Below are 21,021 nucleotides of genomic sequence, written 5' to 3'. Positions count from 1 at the left end.
GGATCGGTAAATTTGCGACATCAAAGCACGCGAGTGAGTGAAAAGAGAACCCTGGAAAGTGGTCAATGTGTGTGTATTTGGCGAGCAGTGGCGGAGCACTGAAAAAACCAGTTAGCTGGCAGTGAAAGAGATTCAATAACGTGTTGGTGGGCAAAAGAAGAACAAATTGTTTCGAGTGTGCGAGGCGACGACGACGACAGCCAACTGGTCCGGTACGAAAAAGTCCGCTTTCCTCGCTCATTAGCGGCGCTTTCCTCGGGCCCACGATCTCGAAGTCTGGAAATCGGCGATACCTAAAACCGGGCCATACCCACCACTATCATTATCAACAAATTGATATACATATGCAAGTGCAGCAGCGCGTCATCAGCACAGCGCCCATCGCCTAACAGGTGCGTACCGTAGCGTCCGTCACTTTCGACATTATATTGGTCTGATCGGGTGTCTCTATCTCTCTCTGGTGCGTGGTCTCTTCCATATACTATAACTATGCATACTATATATGCTCCGTAACAACACACTGCATTGTCTTTCGGGCATTGTTAACACCCCGCCCCGGTGGTGGAGCATCTTTGGCATCCATTCAGTCGGTTGCCCATTCATTTGCCTAACAGACTCTTTTCTGCGCCAATCGACGAACAAGTAAAGTGAAAGGCGGCGGCACGCGTTTTCCCATCTTTTGTATTGGATTTCGCTTCGGCAGCGAGGAAAGCGAAATCGTTCTTAGTCATCAGGACGTGCGGGGTAAGGAGGAGAGTGGGCCAAATCAAGGAGCAGATACACATGCATCCGCCTGGCAACAGGCAACACGTCACAAAAAACAAGGAAAACAAGGAACAAGGAAACATTTCCGAGCTGGGATTACTAATTAACTAAAGGGAAAAAAGATGAAACTCTATGAATTTTTTGCCGATTGTAGTGGTGGGGAAGGTGTTACCGGGGATGGAAGGAAATCAAAGGGGATCGATAAAATTATAATATCGATAACTATCATTTGTTTGAGACGAAAGAAAAGATTCGTGATTTTTCCATTCTGTAGGTTATTTTTTATGTTTGAATAGTTTTTTCCTTACATTTAGACAGAGCAATTGTGCCTAAGAAAACCGGCAAGACAGGCCAAAACGCTGTTGACCCACGACCTTATCGATTTTTGCAGCTGCTGGGCGGCTGGCTAATCATTGTTTTTGTGGCGTGACAAGTGTTTCGGCACCACACCCACTGTCTGTATGTCAGAGGGAAAAGCGTAAGCGGAAGTGATTTCATAGACCGAAACTCACCCCGAAAACTGAAACGTTGAAAGCGGCGTTTCCGTGCTTTGTGGCCATTGCCTGCCCCAAGTCGCTAGTTCATTTTCCGCCATTATGTTGAGGTTAGGACTCTCCGAATCCATGTGATTTCCCAGGGTGCCGGCTTCTGTGCGTCGTCGCAAAAATATGCTGCACTTCGGGGGTGCAAACAGCATGCTTTTCGTTTTCGTTGAAGTTTCACGGCCGAATTGATTTTTCCAGCATAGACATTACAAAATGCCTCGCCGAAGTGGCGATAATAAAGCGCCTTTTCAGTTTTGCAGCCAGCACGCACATCGGGGCAATTATTACCGCTTTTCCGTTTTCCCTCTTACAAAACTGTGAAGTTAATGCGGCCAGCACGTGGCTCTACGCACTGAGTTTTCCGTTCCTCAGTTTTCATCTGGCCAAGCACTTCTCAGATGGCCGCCGAAGAGAAAGGGGAAACGAAAGACGCAACCATGACCAAAGAAACTTAAAACTCCAAACTTGAGCAATTTGTAGGCAAATTAAGGTGTTAACTAACCGTGAAGTTGGTCAGTGGGAAACCCATCGAAGATGCTCTCATACAGAGCAACAAACAAGAGTTTCTTTGCAGATCTTCGATCTTCTTTTGTAATCTTAGATAAGAAACTAGAAAAGTTGAACTTAACTCAGATAAGTATCTTTAAGTTTAACGAGCTATGATTTCTGACACATTTCTCGCTGTGTATATTCGGCAGACGAGCAGCTCGGAAATTGTTTGATCGATTCGATTCCTTCGCCCGCTTCCGCTCCGCCGCTATCGGCTGCTGCCTTTTGCCCGCCCATTCGCCACTTGCTAACAGTTGTTTTCGTACGTGAGCAGCGCTCGGATACACAGATACTCCCGTCAGATACACAGATAGCTTCCTCTTCTGCCTGGATGCGATGCACTGTGTCCGCTCCGCGCTCTCCGTTCTCCAGCTCTCCAAGCGGAAGCAACTCCATTTATGTAAATTGCTTGCGTGACATTTCAATGCGACGGGGCGCTTTATGAAAAGCTGGAGCGGAATGGTCCGAGCGGGATGAGCGGTGGCTGGGAATAATGGGTTGAAGAATCAGCTCGATTGTTGGAACCATGAGTCTGGTCTGGTAGCGAGGGCTGCCACGGGCTGCTCCGTCATGCCAACAGTTGGCAATCAGCTTAACTGTGCTTTTTATGGCCGTACTTTGCGCTTTTTATGCGCACTCATTGCCGCACATGTGCAATATCACTGGCACTAACGTATTTCCAATCAGTATCAGATGTACTCGGAACTGGCGTGAATGAATCTGCATGTTTTCCATCTGCTTGATGTTCTTACTCCGCTTTAATTATCCACAGTTCCTCAGTCGTTTCATGTCATTAATACATGATCTGCACAGCGATCAATCTTTTTGCATACTAAAGACTTGTCTTTATCTACAATCAGAAGTAATATAAAAATCGTATTTTTATTGTTTAGAAGCAATATCATATGTAATTGCACTTTTTTTGCCACTTCCAGTTTTAATTATCCCGAATTTCCGCTCCGATTTCATCACCCGTAATTTGTGAACTGATGAAAACAATACAGCCTTCGAATTAACATATTTTGGAGAAACGTTACAAAGAGATAAAGTTCATATTTGGGTTTAGTTTGTCGGGCGGCGTAAACTTGGCCCAAAACAAACATTGCCACGGCTTTTCGGCTATAATTCGTTTGCTTAATTTGCTTTTTCGAGCTCGCAGTTCAGCGAGGTGAAACGGTTAAATGTTTTCAAAACTGCCCCAATGTTTTCCCTTCGCCATACGTAGATACGTAGATACATAGATACATACTTGGCGTTGCGTGTGGTGCTCTTTGTTGTTTGGCTGTGCCGCCCGCCCCTCCCGTGTGCGTGCATTATGCTAACTAGACCCTAATGTCGGTGCCCGGGTGTTTTGAGTGCTCCACATTAGTAGTTTTTGTGGAATATGCCCCATAAAGGGCCATTCGATATGTTTCAGCATGCGCTGCGAGTTCATTGCACTGGATCAATGAATCGTGGAGCAACGACTCTGGGTCGGGACCATGCCCAATGCGAAATGTCAGCAATTTATGAATAATGCAGTGAGAAACACAGGAACCGCAGAAAACGTGATCGGAAAATGCCACAAAAACAGTGCATAAATAATACCAACATATTATCGGGCAGGGCGAAGCGACATTTAAGCTTTCGCTTCGCCCACAGTCCATCTGAATTATCTGTGGAAATCGCAAATTGGATACTTGTTTGTATTAGCAGTGGGTCGGGTCTTCGTTCGCCAACTGATACTTCTGTTTTGCTTGTAACTTAGACTAACCGCTCGATGTCACTGTTTATTTATGCATTAGCATCGCTACACAGAGAGATATTTTTATATTTTCTTTTTCTAAGATTTCACGCTGGAATAATTGATTACTACCTACAACACTGATTAAAATGTCATAAATATAAAAGCAAAACTTTAGAGATTTATATTAGTATACATAAATTCATCAAAACCGATGGCTGTTTCACTGGAAATCAATAGAAATGGGGAAAGTAAATCTCTCTTCGAATATGCCAGATATTACTACCTATTCATTTTATAATTATATTATAAATTTCGCATTTTTCTTAACCACATGAACAACAATGAAGTTTAAACTGGATTAATAAAATGAACCGCTTTAAATTTAAATTTCAGTTTGAATATGTTAAACCGATACTGAGTATTTTCCAGTGCAGCGTTTTCTTCGATTTCATTAGATATGGCAAGCTCAATTTTCTGCTTGTCTCAGTGCCTTTGCCCACAAAATGTTGACTTTTCGAATTAAGTTTCACCGTTAGCAAAGATCATGCGGTCTTTCGCTGGATTCTCGCCTTTCGGCAGCGCTGCCGGCGATTTTCGCATTCAGTCGAAAAAATTGACCTAGTCAACGAAATGGAGATCTCCCCAAGTGAGAACTAGTTTGAAGAGCTTTTGCAAGCTTTGTCAAAGCTTTTGCGCTCTCTTTGCAAAGAGAAAATGCTCTTAAAAAGCAAAACTATTTTCTCTTGCGCTCTCCTTGCACCTCTTGTTTTGGCATTGGAATACACTACTTGTGGTTTTGTGGATACTACAAACATTGGAAACAACTATAACCAACCTTTGGGTTCCCAAGGTTTCCGAACAATCAAAACCTATACTTTGGGGATGGCTGTTGAGCACAGATGTACAAAGTGGAATGGAAGCAGGCGATGGGCAAAGTACATACATACATTTCCACGTGAAGCAGCAAATTCGGGTATTTAAATCAAGGTTCACCTCTAGTTGAGGGCTCACCTTTCCCCTCATTTCCTCCTTTATTAACGAATAATATTAAGCAGGTAATAGGTTGTTTACAAACCTACGAAAACAAAAAACAACGCGGTTGTTTGACAGTGTGCTATAATGAATAAAAACAAGTGCAGCGTCGATTGCAGCAGCCAACAGCTCGATTGATAATAACAACTTTATCGTGCATTACGCAAATGACAAATGTAATACCCTTTTCTGATATCTATAAATATTAAAGCTTTGTTCATACTTTGTAATTTTTTATACACCCTTTAAGCAAGTAGTACATTCAATACAGAAAACCTGTAAATCGTTGGTTTTGCAAAATGCATTTTTAAACGTCTCAGTAATTTATAGGCGGCGAAGTTTGGATGATTTAGACTTCATTATTCACAAATTTTTCTTTGGAAATTTCCTAATTGACTTCACATAAACTATAGTACTTTAATTCAAACCAGTTGTTTCAACACACAACTTATAAAACGATGATTAGGCATTTTTGAAGCCCAGAAGTATTACTAACTCCACTAACAAAGTTGCACGCACTATGTGCAAAACTGAAATTGATCGAAGTGAGTGTAAATGCTTTTGGAAGAAAAGTTTACAAACAATTTTCAGTAAATAGATTGTTATAAAGATTGTTGTAAACCATCAAACAATTGTTTTGATTGCTTTAGATCGAAATCGGTGTTACATTATCGATATCGAGTTAAGACCGATTGACACTATCGACACTATAGTGAGGGTATCAGAAACTTGACGACCCGTACTAGAGTGGCTATCCGATGTCCCACGCGCGTGTCGATCGTGCAATAGTGTGCGTATATTTTTGGTCACGTATATGTGGCTTTACTTTGTTGTAATAAAAATAATTTAATAAAACAGCGATTAGAAACGAAGTTCCATAATGTGCTGCTGAAACTAACCAATACACTTGCAGTTCGTATTACACCCCACACATGTGTATATCCACATCCAATCCGTTGGGGCAATCAAACTCACATAGTGTTGTTTACACATTTGTTATTTTTAAGTGTGCTTTTCTGCAATTCGACCAGAGGCATGTGCACTTGTTGTTGCGGCCTGTTGTTGTTTACAGCAATCTAAAGCTCCTTTACATATCCAACCCACCGTTTTCCACATTCTCAGCGTCGAGCCCTCCGACGGCGACCAATGGCAGCCAAGTAAACAAGCTGCGGGCAAAACAAAACACACATAATCAGCCGGCAACGCGGAAGCGAATTTGTTTACGTCTTATCCGAGCGTCAATTAAATATCGAGCCATATCTGTAGCTACGACTATTTACTGGTTTTATCGCCAAATGCACAATAGCTTAGTCCTGAGACTTATCACCAAGGAAAACCCTTTTTTTTTAAGATACTAATAGCAATAATAGTGAGCAGTATATGCTGCACACGTGCCAAAAAGATTCAAAAATTCCACTTCTTTTGCTGGTTTTTAGTATTTTTTACAGTATTTTAGCTTCCACTTGATAGATTGTTAATTTCGTTACTATGTAAAAACAAACATAATCTTGTGTAATAAATCAAGTCCGTGTGGCTAACAAAAAACCCATTGATTTGCACTCTTTAAGCTGAAAATCGCTGCCATATTCATATGTTTTAAACAAAAACGAGTTGATTGAACGCAGAAATAGCTGAAATGTCAACACTGCCCCCCAGCAAATGACCCTGGGTGTTATAATTTACGATAACTCTCGGGCGTGTTAGTTCATATGAAGCTCTTTTTGCCAGAAAACAAGAAACCTAAAGCCGAAGCAACTTTTTCGGATGGCGAGGTGATTGCTCGCACCGGTTTTTTTCTTTTTTTTTTTTTCGTCGAAGGGGGCCTGCCCTCCCAGCCGGCTTCCGCCTTTGGGGGCACACTCAATTCTATGCTCCAACCCAACTGCGTAGTTCGCCTAGCCGGTGCCATATAGTATCTGCCGATGTATGTCATGCTATATGATCGCTCCTCCTATATGTTCGCAGATTCTTGGTCTGCTGAGGCGCGAGTAAGCCACACGCGCTCTCAACTATTTCGACCTTGATGCGACTAGCGGCATTATCTATCCACTGGCGGTTGTTTTGCTTGTTGTGGCAATCTGAATATATTACATATAGAACCCGATTGTCACGAATGTTCATTCACACATGTACATATGTGCGAGTATGTACATATATGGGAATGGTGCAGATACATGTGAATTAAGGGGCTCGTCTCATGCTTGGGATGTGTGTAACGTGCTTTTAATTAAGGCTGCGAGGAAAACCAGTTATTGATGGTGCTGTGGATTCGAAATACATTTCCATATCTGTCTTAAACGTGGATAGTGTTAATGGAACATACGCATATCACTGAAGGTCCTAGGGTCATATTAATCAAGCTTGTCTAATTATCTCCAGGGCGCAACCCACACAATTCACGTTGCTTTGCGAACCTAAGTACTTCATGCCGGTTAACTAACAAATCGAAGCAAGTGTGTGCCTTAAATTTCTCCAGGCCTTTTTATTCAAGAGACTTCTCTAAATCGATCAAAATTTAAGTGTGTAAATGCAATTTATCAGATCAGTGTGCCAGCGTCATTCCCCCCATGTACGTATAATTAGCGGAGATTCAAGGGTTCATGAACCGCGGCTTTTCTCCGGCGGAAGTGCTTACACATGTAACAGCAGAGGAGTAGGGCGGGGAAGTGGCTGCCATGAAGTGGCCACCTTCGGCCGATGGCGGCTCAGTTCACTTTGACGGACTGCTCCGGACGGACGTGGTGCGATAAACCCTCGGTTCCAGCCCGTATCTTTTGCCGAGGCCCTTATCGTGCCAAGTTTTCTTATCGGACATTGGGGCAATCTTATCGCCAGCACCAGAAAGTCGGGTAAAAAGTGGTGGAAAGCAGCCAGCTCAGTGTGACTAAAATTGGTCGGAATTCAATGTGTTTTTTCGCAGCTCGTCGCTATTATGCTGGCTCAGTAGGGTAATGATTTATCGATTGATTACCGAGTTGACTAAAAGATTATAAGTGAGAGTGTTTATGTTGTTAAGACCCCATCTAAGAACTATTCGCGGAAAAGAGCCTTCTGGCACGAGCCTAACCTCAAATAGCAAACGAATTTAATAAGTGCTACTGACCTAAACTTTCGACAAAGACCGGCGATAAGAAGTGACCAAAGAGTGCTACAAGATCGTACTGAGCTCCCAATATCAATCTGACTAGATCGATTTCTGACTCATCGCTCCATACAGGAGGCCTTGGTATTTCCACTTCCCGTTTGCAATTTACGACCGATTTGAACCGACAAACCGATTAGATAAACCCGTAGCTTGGTTGTGGGCTGTACTTTACAGTGTTAACTCTGCGCTGACATACACACATGCACACACACATCCCCCAATTAATCGCCACTAACTCACCCACCCATGACTAAGTCCATGTCCAAGCAACAGCCACATAAACTACTAAACGCAACGCCTAACACCGAGTGTAATCGCCTAATCGCAAGAGCATCCCCATTTCTTCTACGCACACAGATCAGTGACAGGATCAAGAGCAAGGTAACCGTCCAGCACTACATGTCCTAAAACTAGGAACGGTGCTCCAGCCCAAGGACTTATCGAGGACACTATCCAATCCCAATCAATCATGCCGCTCTTCACGAGAAAATCACCCAAGCAAGGACCCACCGCGGATGGGGGCTCCCAGTTCGGCAGTCGCTCCTCCATGAACTCCGGGTCCTCCCAGGGCAGCCACATTAGCAATAACAACAACAACAGCATTCCGGAGAAAACAAAGCCCCCGCTGGTCTTCCACTGCCAACTGGCCCACGGCAGTCCCACCGGCCTAATCCACGACTTCTCCAGCGTTCGAGAGCTGTACCAGAAGATTGCCGAGTGCTTCGATATATCCGAGAAGGACATTCTCTTCTGCACCCTCAACTCGCACAAGGTGGACATGACGCGTCTGCTGGGCGGGCAGATCGGGCTGGACGACTTCATCTTCGCCCATCGCAAGGGTCGGCCCAAAGAGATCGAGATTGTGAAGTCGCAGGATGCCCTTGGACTGACGATCACCGACAACGGAGCGGGCTACGCCTTCATAAAGCGCATCAAGGAGGACTCGATCATCGATCGCATCGAGCACATCAGCGTTGGCGACCACATCGAGAAGCTCAACGGCCAGAATATGGTGGGCAAGCGGCACTACGAGGTGGCGCGCATGCTGAAGGACATTGCCACCGGGGAGACCTTCACCCTGCGCCTGGTGGAGCCAGTGCGCAGCGGCTTCCAGGGCATCGGACCGCGCAGCCAGTCAAGGGCGTCGGGCTCGGCCGGCGGAAAGAACTATGGCAGCGGCAAGGAGACGCTGCGGTTCAAGGCCAATGGCAATGCCCAGATCGAGCCGCAGTTCGATGAGGCGACTGTGGCCGGCATCGAGGCCATTAACAACCTGCTGGAGTCCTTCATGGGCATCAACGACACGGAGCTGGCGTCCCAGATCTGGGACTTGGGCGACCAAAAGTCCAACTCAATGGACTTCGCCGAGGCCATCGACAACTCGGACCTAGAGTCGTTCGGCTTCACGGATGACTTCATCATCGAGCTGTGGGGTGCCATAACGGATGCCCGGCGCAAGTCCACGACCAGTCCCAAGTAATGGGGTAACCATACCAGACGCTTTTCACCTTGCCCGCTTATTGGGTCCAATAAATGAGGAGTGCTATTATCTACTATCTGAGAACGTTTTGTTTTAGAGCCTAGTTTTATTTACCACGTATCATGCTACAATCCCATATACAAACATATGTCGTCTGCCTTTGCCAATTGTTTAGTTATTTGTATTCTTCACGGTAACCTATTTATTATATATATTTTATATATTTTGCGTTCAGATGAACGGGGGGATGTGCCGAGGCATCCCTACTATGCATATATTTTTGGTACAATTTGTTTGATGTACATACATACATACGTATAACTATACTTCTTTAGTTTTATCCTTTAAACAATACAAATATATTTAAATTATTTAAATCGTATGTGATTTCGGTTATTTGTTTTTTATTTCGATTGCTATTGCTTTCTGTTTTGGTAAGTTTGTTTATTTCCTCGGGCCTTTAGGTATTATTTGATTCATAAATAAGAACTATTAGTTTGTCGTAGGCGTTGTTATCTTTTGTTGGCACACCGATCGCATGGCATTCGGAAAATATTCCACAGTCCCCAACTGTGACGAATTGTTTGGCTGCTTTTCTCTTTGCGGTTTTTCTGTTTTTCTACAATTTGCTTCTATAGCGACGGTCCTAGTATACATATTTGGGCCATGGATCATTTGAAAAGTCATTAGTATATTCTTAAGCAGACGACTTCCTGTACGAAAGAACAATCTAGTCAGTGTGAAAACATCTCCAGTGACGTAGATCGCACCATCCCACAGTGACGCTCTGTTCGGGTTCCAGATCGGATCAGATCATACATATACACCATTCCTTTATTTATTACATGCGCGGGAGCTTTTGATTGCGCATAAACAGCTGCTGTTTGGCGTGCGAGCAGCTGATAAGCACAGTTATTAAGGCTTGCCAAACGAGCGGGAGAGAGAGATTGGATTTTGCACACTGACAAAATCACCCATATACAGCGGAGGTCAACTGTACAGTTGCTTTTGATAAAATTTAATATTAATTTTATTCCAAGTTTGTTCAGTATTACGAATTTCAAAGAAACGTTTAACGAATTCTTACAATTAAAGCTCTGAAACAAGTTAAGTCAGAGCTATTATTGCGGCCACAGCTGTTTGTGCATACATACAAATGTAGATATGCCATGGCAACAAGAGTTACATGACTTTCCGGTTTTACAGGTTCGCTGCAAAGCTTTCGCTCTCTCATTCGGCGCTCTCTTTCACACACACTCTGACACCTGCCTAATTCGATTAGCCGCACCGCTCGAACGCTCAGTCTTCAAAGAGATCTCGACCGAGCAACAAGTGAACGGAAGAATCCGAGCAGTGAAGAATCAGAAAGACCGAGGAAACACTCGAGAACTCTTTAATAACATTGTGAACCAAAAACCAGAAACAGCCACTGAAAACACACGGAAAGCAGAGTGATTCGCCATAGTTTTGCTAGTGTTTTCAAGGGCACCCATCTCATACAGCTGTGCTGCAAATTTTGTGCCAGGTAGTGAATTTAAATGAAAGGCCAAAAAACCACGAATTATATTGAAAATTTCCATTATACTAGAGATCGGTCGAGAATGTACGCCTGCAGACGACGTATTCTTGGCAAGATTTTCGGTTAGACTTTGGTCGCGTGTTTGTTTGTTTGTTTGTTCGCCCCCTTTCTGTGCTCGCGTTCCCCGATCAAAAATTCCCTGGACTTTGATCGTGACTCAACAGAAATCAGCAAACAGCCGCAGACCCAGACCCATTAAAAAGTGCATATTATAGCTAAACTCGTCGCGAAATGAAACCAATCCGCTGGGACTTAAATTAGACGCGGTGCGGGAACGAAGTTGCGTGATACTTTGTACACAGCCAGAAACCAAGACCCACTTTTTAGATGTGTTTGCAAATCCATTTTTTTATTAACTAAAATATGGTTGCGTTTGAACAAATCTTAGGAAATACCAAAGTTGTTCTACATTCTTATCTATGGAGTCCCTGCGGTTTGTTTGTGTGGAAATCCGAGTTCTCCTTTGTGTCTTTGTTTGGATATATATGTATAAGTGCTTTCTTAGGTTCTCCCGAAGTTGGCCCCATTCTGAAGTTTCTTTGTTGCCTTCTGTTGTTACGCTTGTTACCATCGCCTGATTCCCATGTGTTTCATCGAATGTTGTTTTGCTCCCCGTTTCTCGGCTTACTTGCCTCCCCAGCTTCGCAGGTGAAAGTGAAGCGGCGGCAACGCGTGACAGATGGCGTGATGTCTGCGGTTCGAGTGCGAGTGCTGCGTGCAATTGTAGGACCCTTGATTAGGTTCCCCTCCTATCATACACTGAGAGAAAAGGTTTCAGCAAAGTGACCGATTAATCTCTTTCGGAATAGTTGGTCTGTATGAAACAGAAACCATATTCGTTAGCTAGTAAGTTCCTCTTTGTGGCTTATCTTTAAGTTTCGTCAACATGACTTAATTATCAAAAAATATTGTCAAGCTTTAGTTAAAAGAAAATAAGTCATATTATGGAAACTGTTTATAAACAAATGGGTATATATGTTTGTAGGTGTGAACTATTAGTGGCTAGGTTTATCAGTTCAAGCTTACAATTATTATATGAGTTTTGTGTTTAGTAGAGGTCGCACAAATGTATGTTTGTTTGTCAAATCGGTTTCGGAACATCCGATGTCCAGCGATCTTTGATTAAAAGCATACTTTGTTAGTAAAATCATCATTAGACGTATAACTATGAGTTTGTAAACAAATAGTAATATCGCTACAAATCAGATGTTTAGGAAACAATTTCACGTTTAATCCGACGTTTAGTGATAAGACAAACAAACGGTGTACGTATTTTAAATAGTTCAACCTAAAAACGAGAGCATTCAATTGAGATTTAAAGAAAACTGATTAATAACAAATAACCCAGTAAGTTATTTGGTAGTACGAGTTAATATTCAGATCGATTGAATCTTATCTAGCGAATTCCTCCGAATTCCCAGTCTTGTTATTTGCGATAATCTCGCCAGATTGTCGATTGTGTGAAGAAGTGCCGATACCGACGACCGTTGGCACGGCTTCCAAAAGCCAAAAATCTAGCAATTATTGTTTGTCGAATTCGCTTAATTATTGTACAATGTTGGACGTTGAACTCAGTGGCTAGTTATTAACGAACACGCTCGTTTGTATTTCGAGTTTACAAGCCCGCGGCGTTTCATTCGATATCGCGTGATGTCTTGCGGAGACCACGATTAATTCAACTTTTCTGCCGTGTGCGAATGTGTTTGTACTTCGAGGCGATATTTGTTCTGAGTTTTATCATTCGCGAACAGTTAAACACGCCACTGGCATTGGTAACCGTCGTTGATAAGCGGCGTTCGACCGGGTTTATCGCCCCAATTCATCGGTGACACTCGTAAATAGTTTTTATCCCAGATAGGCGCTCAAAAGTGCCTTCAGCGCAGCCCACAGCTCGTATAATTTTATTTACCCACCCTGACTGGTTTATTATCGCCTTGAACTTGTAAGAAACGCAACTGCAAGCAGGGAAAATAAAATAAATAAGTCAAATAAGTATTTGCACATTACAGGATTGATACATTTCAAGATACATTACAAATACTAGCTATGATTATGTAGATATCTAGAATTCTAGTCCCCAATCTCAGGACTTTTCAAGTGCTAAATAATTTCAAACATTATTCGCTTTGGTTGCTATGGCTGTGGCCACGGGTGTAGAATATATTATACGTATGTAGCTGCTTTGTTTATAATTTTCATACTGCGCTTGTATTTCGACGTCACGTCCGCCGTTTGGCAACATTTCAGTGTTGCTGGTGTTGGTGAATGGATGGAGAGGATGGAGGAAGGGAGGGAGGAGGGATGTTGCCGGCGGTCAGCAACACTTTGCTACGCGGCTTTGTCTCTGGTCTGTTCTGTAGGCAATCACCTTGACTTTGAGCACCGCCAGGGAGAGGATGGGTTAAAAATACCATGCAGGTGCATTGGCGGGGCTTCCGAGCGCAGGATGGCTGGCTGCTGATGCAATGCGTCTATTTTCCGAGCGAAGCTGACCGTTGCCAAGCCGAAGAGAGAGGCGGGGAAATATGTATGCTTTATGGCCTATACGAATTACTCATGACCGTTTCCGCTTTGCCCTTTACAGTTGCCGTATCTCAGAAGCGGCGGGTCCAAAGTATCGCCGAGTACGCCGCAGAGCCGATTCCTTCGCCAATAAGCGGCGCATTTGACCGCCTGCCCAATAAACATGGCCGCCATATAACCGCAAACGGCGAACGCAACCACACAAAGTCGGAGCTTTGCGATTAGACAACCAGATAGCGGGGAGTTCAAGGAGAGATCCCCGCCAGCAAGGAAATCCATTTTGAAGGGAGACCAGCCGCAGCAGACCAAAGATGAACAGCCTGGCGCGGGTCTTCAGCAACTTCCGCGACTTCTACAACGACATCAATGCCGCCACCCTCACGGGAGCCATCGATGTGATCGTGGTGGAGCAGCGCGATGGCGAGTTCCAGTGCTCGCCCTTCCACGTCCGGTTCGGCAAACTGGGAGTGCTCAGGAGTCGGGAGAAGGTGGTAAGTACAGTGATCAGATCTTAAAGACTGTTTCTATAAACCGAAATAGGACAATACTCCAAAATATCACTCTTTAGCGAATATAATGCCATTCCTTAAGGAAGTAAACACAAAAAAGCAGACTTTATTGTTATGGCCAATGATTATACCTTCTGAACCACCTATCTAGAAGGTATAATCCCAAGATATTTCATATCTTATATACACAGATCTATTAACAGGTTCAGTCACTCATTCCTATAGGCGTGAAATCAGTTCAATATCATTTAAATTTTGTATTTCATAATAAAATCAGACAGAATCCCGGAAAAAGATACATCCTATAGAAAATTAACAACTGATCTTAATCATTCATTCAGGTGGACATTGAGATCAATGGCGCACCGGTCGACATACAGATGAAGCTGGGCGATTCTGGCGAGGCCTTCTTTGTGGAGGAGTGCCTGGAGGATGAGGACGAGGAGCTGCCAGCCAACCTGGCCACCTCGCCCATACCAAACAGCTTCTTGGCGTCCCGGGACAAGGCCAACGACACCATGGAGGACATCAGTGGAGTGGTGACAGATAAGTAAGTGAGGTTTACTGCATAATCCACCAGATCCACCAGTCTCACCCTATCATTTGCGAAACCATTTTAGAAACGCTAGCGAGGAGCTGCTTCTGCCACTGCCATTGCCGCGGCGCAACTCCATTGACTTCTCCAAGGAGGAGCCCAAGGAAGCCGTTGTTGAGGGCAGCAAGTTCGAGAATCAAGTCTCGGACTACACGCAGCGCAGGTACATAATGCCTTTTCATGCTCATGAAACCCAGGACAGAGTTAGCTAACCAATTCCTTGACCCAAACAGACACACCGACAACACACTGGAGCGTCGCAACTTAAGCGAAAAGCTCAAGGAGTTCACCACGCAGAAGATCCGGCAGGAGTGGGCCGAGCACGAGGAGCTGTTTCAGGGCGAGAAGAAGCCGGCAGACTCGGAGCTGGAGAACCAAAGCAAAGCCTCAAACGAAGCTGAGACGGAGAAGGAAGTTCCGGCGCTCATTGAAGACAAGGAAAAGGAAAAGGAGCAGATCAAACCAGACGTTAACCTCACCCCGGTCACAACCAGCGAAGCCACCAAGGAGGTGTCCAAGAGCAAAACCAAGAAGCGGCGCAAGAAGTCGCAAATGAAGAAGAATGCCCAGCGCAAGAACTCCTCAAGTAGCTCATTGGGCAGCGCTGGCGGCGGTGATTTGCCTTCGGCGGAGACGCCATCACTGGGAGTGAGCAACATCGATGAAGGAGATGCACCCATATCCAGTGCCACAAACAACAACAACACCTCGTCGTCGAACGATGAGCAGCCATCCGCTCCCCTGGTGACAGCTCGCACTGGGGACGATAGCCCGCTCAGCGAGATTCCCCACACCCCCACTAGCAATCCACGCCTGGATTTGGACATTCACTTCTTCAGCGACACGGAGATCACCACTCCCGTGGGTGGCGGTGGTGCTGGGTCAGGTCGCGCCGCCGGCGGACGACCTTCGACTCCCATCCAAAGTGACAGTGAACTGGAAACCACCATGCGAGACAAGCGGCACGTGGTGACTGAAGAGAGCACCGCATCGTGGAAGTGGGGCGAGTTACCCACACCGGAGCAGGCCAAGAATGAGGCCATGAGCGCCGCCCAGGTGCAGCAGAGCGAGCACCAATCGATGCTCAGCAACATGTTCAGCTTCATGAAGAGGGCTAATCGGCTACGCAAGGAGAAGGGCGTCGGCGAGGTGGGAGACATCTACCTGTCTGATCTGGATGCCGGCAGCATGGACCCCGAGATGGCGGCCCTCTACTTCCCTAGTCCCCTGTCCAAGGCGGCATCGCCGCCGGAGGAGGATGGCGAGAGCGGCAATGGCACCAGTCTGCCCCACTCGCCCAGCTCGCTGGAGGAAGGTCAGAAGAGTATTGACTCGGACTTTGACGAGACCAAGCAGCAGAGGGACAACAAGTAAGTAGCACTCGGGGTCAGACACCAATTTGTATACTAGATTCACATCAATAATCTGTCAGCAGGTACTTGGACTTTGTGGCCATGTCCATGTGCGGAATGTCGGAGCAGGGAGCACCACCCTCGGACGAGGAGTTCGACCGCCACCTGGTTAACTATCCAGACGTGAGTATTGTTCAAATGGCCCAGTGCTATGTTCTGTGTATGTGTTTAAGTTCCAAGCACTTCACTGCGCCCCCACGCACTGCATCTCGCCTTGTTAACAAGTCTCTTCCAATGCAACGCCCTCATTTGTACCTGTGCGCAGGTGTGCAAAAGCCCCAGCATTTTTTCATCGCCTAACCTAGTCGTACGGCTGAATGGCAAATACTACACCTGGATGGCTGCATGTCCCATTGTCATGACAATGATCACCTTCCAGAAGCCACTAACCCATGTAAGTTGGCCCAACGCCATGCCTTTTGTGTAGCCCCATGCCTTGTTCGCTTCCGGCTCTAATTAGATTATGTCCACAATTGCCATTTGTCAGGATGCCATTGAGCAGCTGATGTCTCAGACGGTCGACGGCAAGTGCCTGCCTGGCGACGACAAGCAGGAGGCAGTTGCCCAGGCCGACAATGGGGGTCAGACGAAGCGCTACTGGTGGAGCTGGCGGCGCTCGCAGGACGCTGCACCCAACCACTTGAGCAACACTCATGGTATGCCTTTGGGCAAGGATGAAAAAGGTACATCAAGGCTATCCCTAAATGTTAATGAACAACCCATTTAAAGATTGTACTGATTTTCAGATGGAGATCAGGCAGCTGTGGCAACGCAAACCTCGCGGCCTACCTCGCCCGACATCAGCGATCCCACGCTGAGCAAGAGCGACTCCCTGGTGAACGCGGAGAACACCTCGGCGTTGGTGGACAACCTGGAGGAGCTAACCATGGCCTCCAACAAGAGCGACGAGCCCAAGGAGCGTTACAAGAAGTCGCTGCGACTCAGCTCGGCTGCTATCGTAAGTCCAGCAATGCAAGCTTCAAATCGAACCTAACCATGCCTATTCTCCTCCAGAAAAAACTGAACCTCAAGGAGGGCATGAATGAAATCGAGTTCAGCGTGACGACCGCTTATCAAGGCACCACGCGCTGCAAGTGCTACTTGTTCCGCTGGAAGCACAACGACAAGGTGGTGATCTCCGACATTGACGGCACCATCACCAAGTCGGACGTGCTGGGCCACATCCTGCCCATGGTGGGAAAGGATTGGGCGCAACTCGGTGTGGCGCAGCTCTTCTCGAAGATCGAGCAGAACGGCTACAAGCTGCTCTATCTGTCGGCCCGCGCCATCGGCCAGAGCAGGGTGACACGCGAGTACCTCCGGTCGATCCGGCAGGGCAACGTGATGCTGCCGGACGGACCGCTGCTGCTGAATCCCACGTCCCTGATATCGGCCTTCCACCGCGAGGTGATTGAGAAGAAGCCGGAGCAGTTTAAGATCGCCTGTCTCTCGGACATCCGCGATCTGTTCCCCGACAAGGAGCCCTTCTACGCCGGCTACGGCAACCGCATCAATGTAAGTCTGACGGGTTTATATTATCTTATGTGACTAAACCAAATTATTAATTACGCAATATTCTTAACTTTTCCAGGACGTGTGGGCTTACCGAGCCGTGGGCATTCCCATCATGCGCATCTTCACGATCAACACCAAGGGCGAGTTGAAGCACGAGCTGACCCAAACATTCCAGTCCTCGTAAGTAGCGATCCGTTCACGACCTATCCTAGTCTTAGCTGTATCCGCACATGTGCCTCCCCCATGTACTTGGTTCCGGTGTTGCTCATTACTGAACTCATGCCACATTCGATAACGTTAACTAATTCGCCAAAGAACACCAACAAACAAACGCTAATTGGCTCAAGTCGAATTAACTTCATCAAGTAACGCTAGGTGTCGTAAGCCGTATAAGTGTACCCTCGATCTGTGTAGTATGTATCCATTGTACTACCTAAACCGCACCCCACTCAATCAATCAATCGATCAATCGAAAGCCTGCCAACTCCAATTCAAGCATTTTGGTTGTCAAATTTACACAGTGGCTACATCAATCAGTCGCTAGAAGTCGACGAATACTTTCCCCTGCTAACCAACCATGATGAATTCGATTACCGGACGGACGTCTTCGACGACGAGGAGTCCGAGGAGGAGCTTCAGTTCAGCGACGACTACGACGTGGACGTCGAGCACGCTCCGAGTCAGGAAAGCAGCGGGGATGAGGACGATGACGATTCCCTCTATAACGATGATTTTGCCAACGATGACGATGGCATCCAGGCAGACGTGGCCTCCGGCGACGAAAGGTCCGCCGACGTGGGCCTCATAATGCGAGTCCGCCGCGTCTCCACCAAAAACGAGGTCATTTTGGCCTCGCCTCCCAAGTGGAGTAATTCCTAGATTAGCTCCAGTCCTAGCCCCAGTCGAAGGTTGTGCAGCTTGCAAATTGTGATAAGTTTTTTAAGAGAGTTAGGATTGTGCTATACCTGTATGTCTGTGCCTGATGTGCCAGGCCAGCGAGCTCCAAGTTCGTCGGCCAGTTAAGTTTCGAAAGTATTCTGCTCGCAGCAGTTCTTTATGTTTAGTTCTAAGGATGACCATTATACATATGAATTACCCAACGAAATATACCTTATCTTTCGCCGTGACGGAACTCTTTTATTTCTCCGAGTGTGGCATGAGTTATGAGCTAGATCCGGTAGTAGACTGTAGTTAGAGTAGACTGAACAGGTATTCGTGAGTATGAATTTACTTCTCGATGAATTTACCATATTAAAAAAAAAATGAAGTATATCCCGAGGCGCCTTTTCCCGATCGAAAGTGTCCAAGGAATTGCATTGCATACCCTCGGGCTGCTCAGATCGTGGAGATCATAGCATAGCCACAGGAGTGGGTCGTAAATTATTCGTTTGAGATCTAATACCATGCCATTCTTCCAGATACTGCAGCATGACGTACATCGTCGATCAACTGTTCCCGCCGGTCAAACTGGACGAAGCCTCCGCCGAGTTCTCCAACTTCAACTACTGGCGCGACCCCATCCCCGACCTGGAGATCCCCGAGCTGGAGACGGCGCTGGTGCCACCGAGCACCAAGGTGGACATAGCCACCCTGCGCCCCATTCCCGAGAAGTGAACTGGCTGCTGAGAAGTCCAGCTTGCGTACTACAAACCTATTTACTTATATGGATATGCAACACACTCTATTTATAGCAGATATAGCGCTTTTCCAAATTGTTTGCCTAGCTTCAAACCTTCTAGATGTGCTTACCAAAAATGAAATATCTATATTATGCATAAGCTTAGCCAGGATTCGATATTTCCTTGGTTTCATTATCATTTCCTATCGATCGTTTCTAGTTAAATGGGTGGTTTAAGTTGTTATCAAAATTCAGTTATTAATAGTGACTACTATAAGTATGTTCCTTTGAGACTCCCCGCAGGTTCGTAGAAGATGCATATTCCAGACGGCGCAAAGGAGTTGTGATTTTGATTTCATTATTTTTCGTATGTGATCATTTAATTTAAGTTCATTGTGATTAGGTTTTCTTGGAGTTTTTATGAAAACTGTGCTCTAAACCTATGTATACTTAACTGATAGTGTTTCAATACCAATAAATGCTTCAAATTCAAACAAAACCCGGTCTATATACAATTCTCTGTTTGTGTCTGGAAACCACCTGCACCTGCCTGGCGTCTGGCAGACGAATTATGAGCTGACTGGGGACGACACTCGATTCCCAGGCGGCTTCTCATGTTGCAGTGGAAAGTTCTCGCATCTGGCTGGGGCACCTCCATGATCCGAGCCGAGAGCCGCGGGCGCGTTGGCGGGGGGCATTTCATTTGTCAACGTAATTTTGCCAATTCAATTAATGCTCATTTAATGCAGAGCAGGCCGACCGGCCAGCCTACAGCATACACATTGGTGTACAATGGCCCACGGACAACGAAGTGGGCAGTTAAGTGGCCACAAACGGTCGGTCATGCAAACTCAGTGGCAGATCCACAATTACTTTTCCTAGGGGGCCAAACTCTCCTAGTTTGTATGGGGGAATTACGAAAAGCGCGGGTTTGCGTATGTGAACATGCCTTTTGGTTCCAAAGTTCTATGAATTTTATTTTCCATTTAAGCCAGTCGCTATGAAAAAACAAAAATTTATTTATACAATGAATAAACAAACATCAGGAGGCTGACACATAATAAAGACATCAACATTTATTCAAAGATTTATGAATGAAAAATGGTTGTTTTGGTATAAGATTGTTTTATATATATTCTTAAACAATCAAAGGAATTTTCTACAACATCGATGTCATTTCCTACAATCCCGAATTATAGCATAAGATAGTTCTATCCCGTGGACCACACCTATGTGATTTTATTTTGGATTTTATACTTATTTTTATTATACTTATTACATATTATTTATAAGCAATGGGAATTTAAACAGATTTTTCTGCTTATGCTAATGCCACAACTTAAATCAGAAACAGCTGATATTTATATTTGAAATTTTGTTGTATTAAATATTTATTAATAAGAAGTCATATGCTGGAAAAAGAAGAGGGCAGGGTATACTGACTTTGTCTGGAAAGAGGAAAACCTTTGGTTACTATATAAAGAGTATATATGTATATTCATGATCAGTATCAGCAGCCGGGTGGATTTCGCTATGTTCTACGCAAACTCAGTTCTACAGATATCTAAATGAAACTACCCTGAAAGTCTGTTCTCTAGTACCTGTCAGGTAGTATATACATATGTAAGTAGGAACAGGCTGGATTGGACTTGGACTTGGATTGCATCACTAGAAAAATTTGAAAAAAATTTACCTTCGTTGCTGTTGGTTTTCGGCATTTTTTAAACGATATATCATTTCGGTCTTAATTTGGTAAAAATCCAACGTATATATGTATATTCCGAACAGTCGGAAAAGTAATTAAAAATAACATATATTAAATCTTTTTGATTCACTATATTCCTTATTAGGAATAAATTCGTAGTTTTTATATATGATATATGATGATAGATAATGATATATTTCTTTCTTTCCTGCTCTCTATTTAAATTAGGAAATGCGTTCTCTTGGAATGCTAATGTTTCGGATAGAAAAAACTAATTAGCTCATAATATAGAATAATCAATATAATTGTTATAATCTGAAAAA

The 21,021-nt window shown here is 44.9% G+C and overlaps 2 protein-coding genes across 11 annotated transcripts; both read left to right on the top strand.

Moving 5' to 3' along the window:
* The first annotated feature begins 253 nt into the window (after window positions 1–253).
* On the top strand, window positions 254–9,624 carry LOC27208783 (PDZ domain-containing protein GIPC3). 3 transcript variants are annotated; one of them, XM_016184341.3, is made up of 2 exons: window positions 254–392; window positions 8,120–9,624. In XM_016184341.3, the coding sequence occupies exon 2, from the start codon at window positions 8,232–8,234 to the stop codon at window positions 9,240–9,242; it is 1,011 nt and encodes a 336-aa protein (XP_016026472.2). In that variant the 5' UTR covers window positions 254–392; window positions 8,120–8,231; the 3' UTR covers window positions 9,243–9,624. The 3 variants fall into 3 exon arrangements, with proteins under 3 accessions (XP_016026472.2, XP_039147740.1, XP_039147741.1); XM_039291806.2 differs by lacking the exon at window positions 254–392 and adding an exon at window positions 7,030–7,186; XM_039291807.2 differs by lacking the exon at window positions 254–392 and adding an exon at window positions 7,319–7,565.
* LOC6733503 (phosphatidate phosphatase LPIN2) lies at window positions 257–19,492 on the top strand. Of its 8 annotated transcripts, none has more exons than XM_016167267.3 (12): window positions 257–392; window positions 13,406–13,835; window positions 14,195–14,403; window positions 14,474–14,611; window positions 14,682–15,818; window positions 15,881–15,983; window positions 16,126–16,254; window positions 16,348–16,543; window positions 16,607–16,818; window positions 16,875–17,375; window positions 17,452–17,555; window positions 17,897–18,502. In XM_016167267.3, exons 2-12 carry the CDS (start codon window positions 13,656–13,658, stop codon window positions 18,252–18,254), a joined length of 3,267 nt encoding a protein of 1,088 aa, XP_016026464.1. In that variant the 5' UTR covers window positions 257–392; window positions 13,406–13,655; the 3' UTR covers window positions 18,255–18,502. The 8 variants fall into 8 exon arrangements, with proteins under 8 accessions (XP_016026464.1, XP_044778385.1, XP_016026461.1 ...); XM_044922450.1 differs by lacking the exon at window positions 257–392 and adding an exon at window positions 10,525–10,767 and having other exon boundaries at window positions 15,884–15,983; XM_016167264.3 differs by lacking the exon at window positions 257–392 and adding an exon at window positions 10,525–10,767.
* Window positions 19,493–21,021: the final 1,529 nt, after the last annotated feature.

Source organism: Drosophila simulans, chromosome 2R, assembly GCF_016746395.2.
Source record: "Drosophila simulans strain w501 chromosome 2R, Prin_Dsim_3.1, whole genome shotgun sequence".
NCBI classification, from domain to species: domain Eukaryota; kingdom Metazoa; phylum Arthropoda; class Insecta; order Diptera; family Drosophilidae; genus Drosophila; species Drosophila simulans.
Note: the sequence above shows the minus strand (reverse complement) of the source record. Positions and strands in the feature narration are given on the sequence as shown.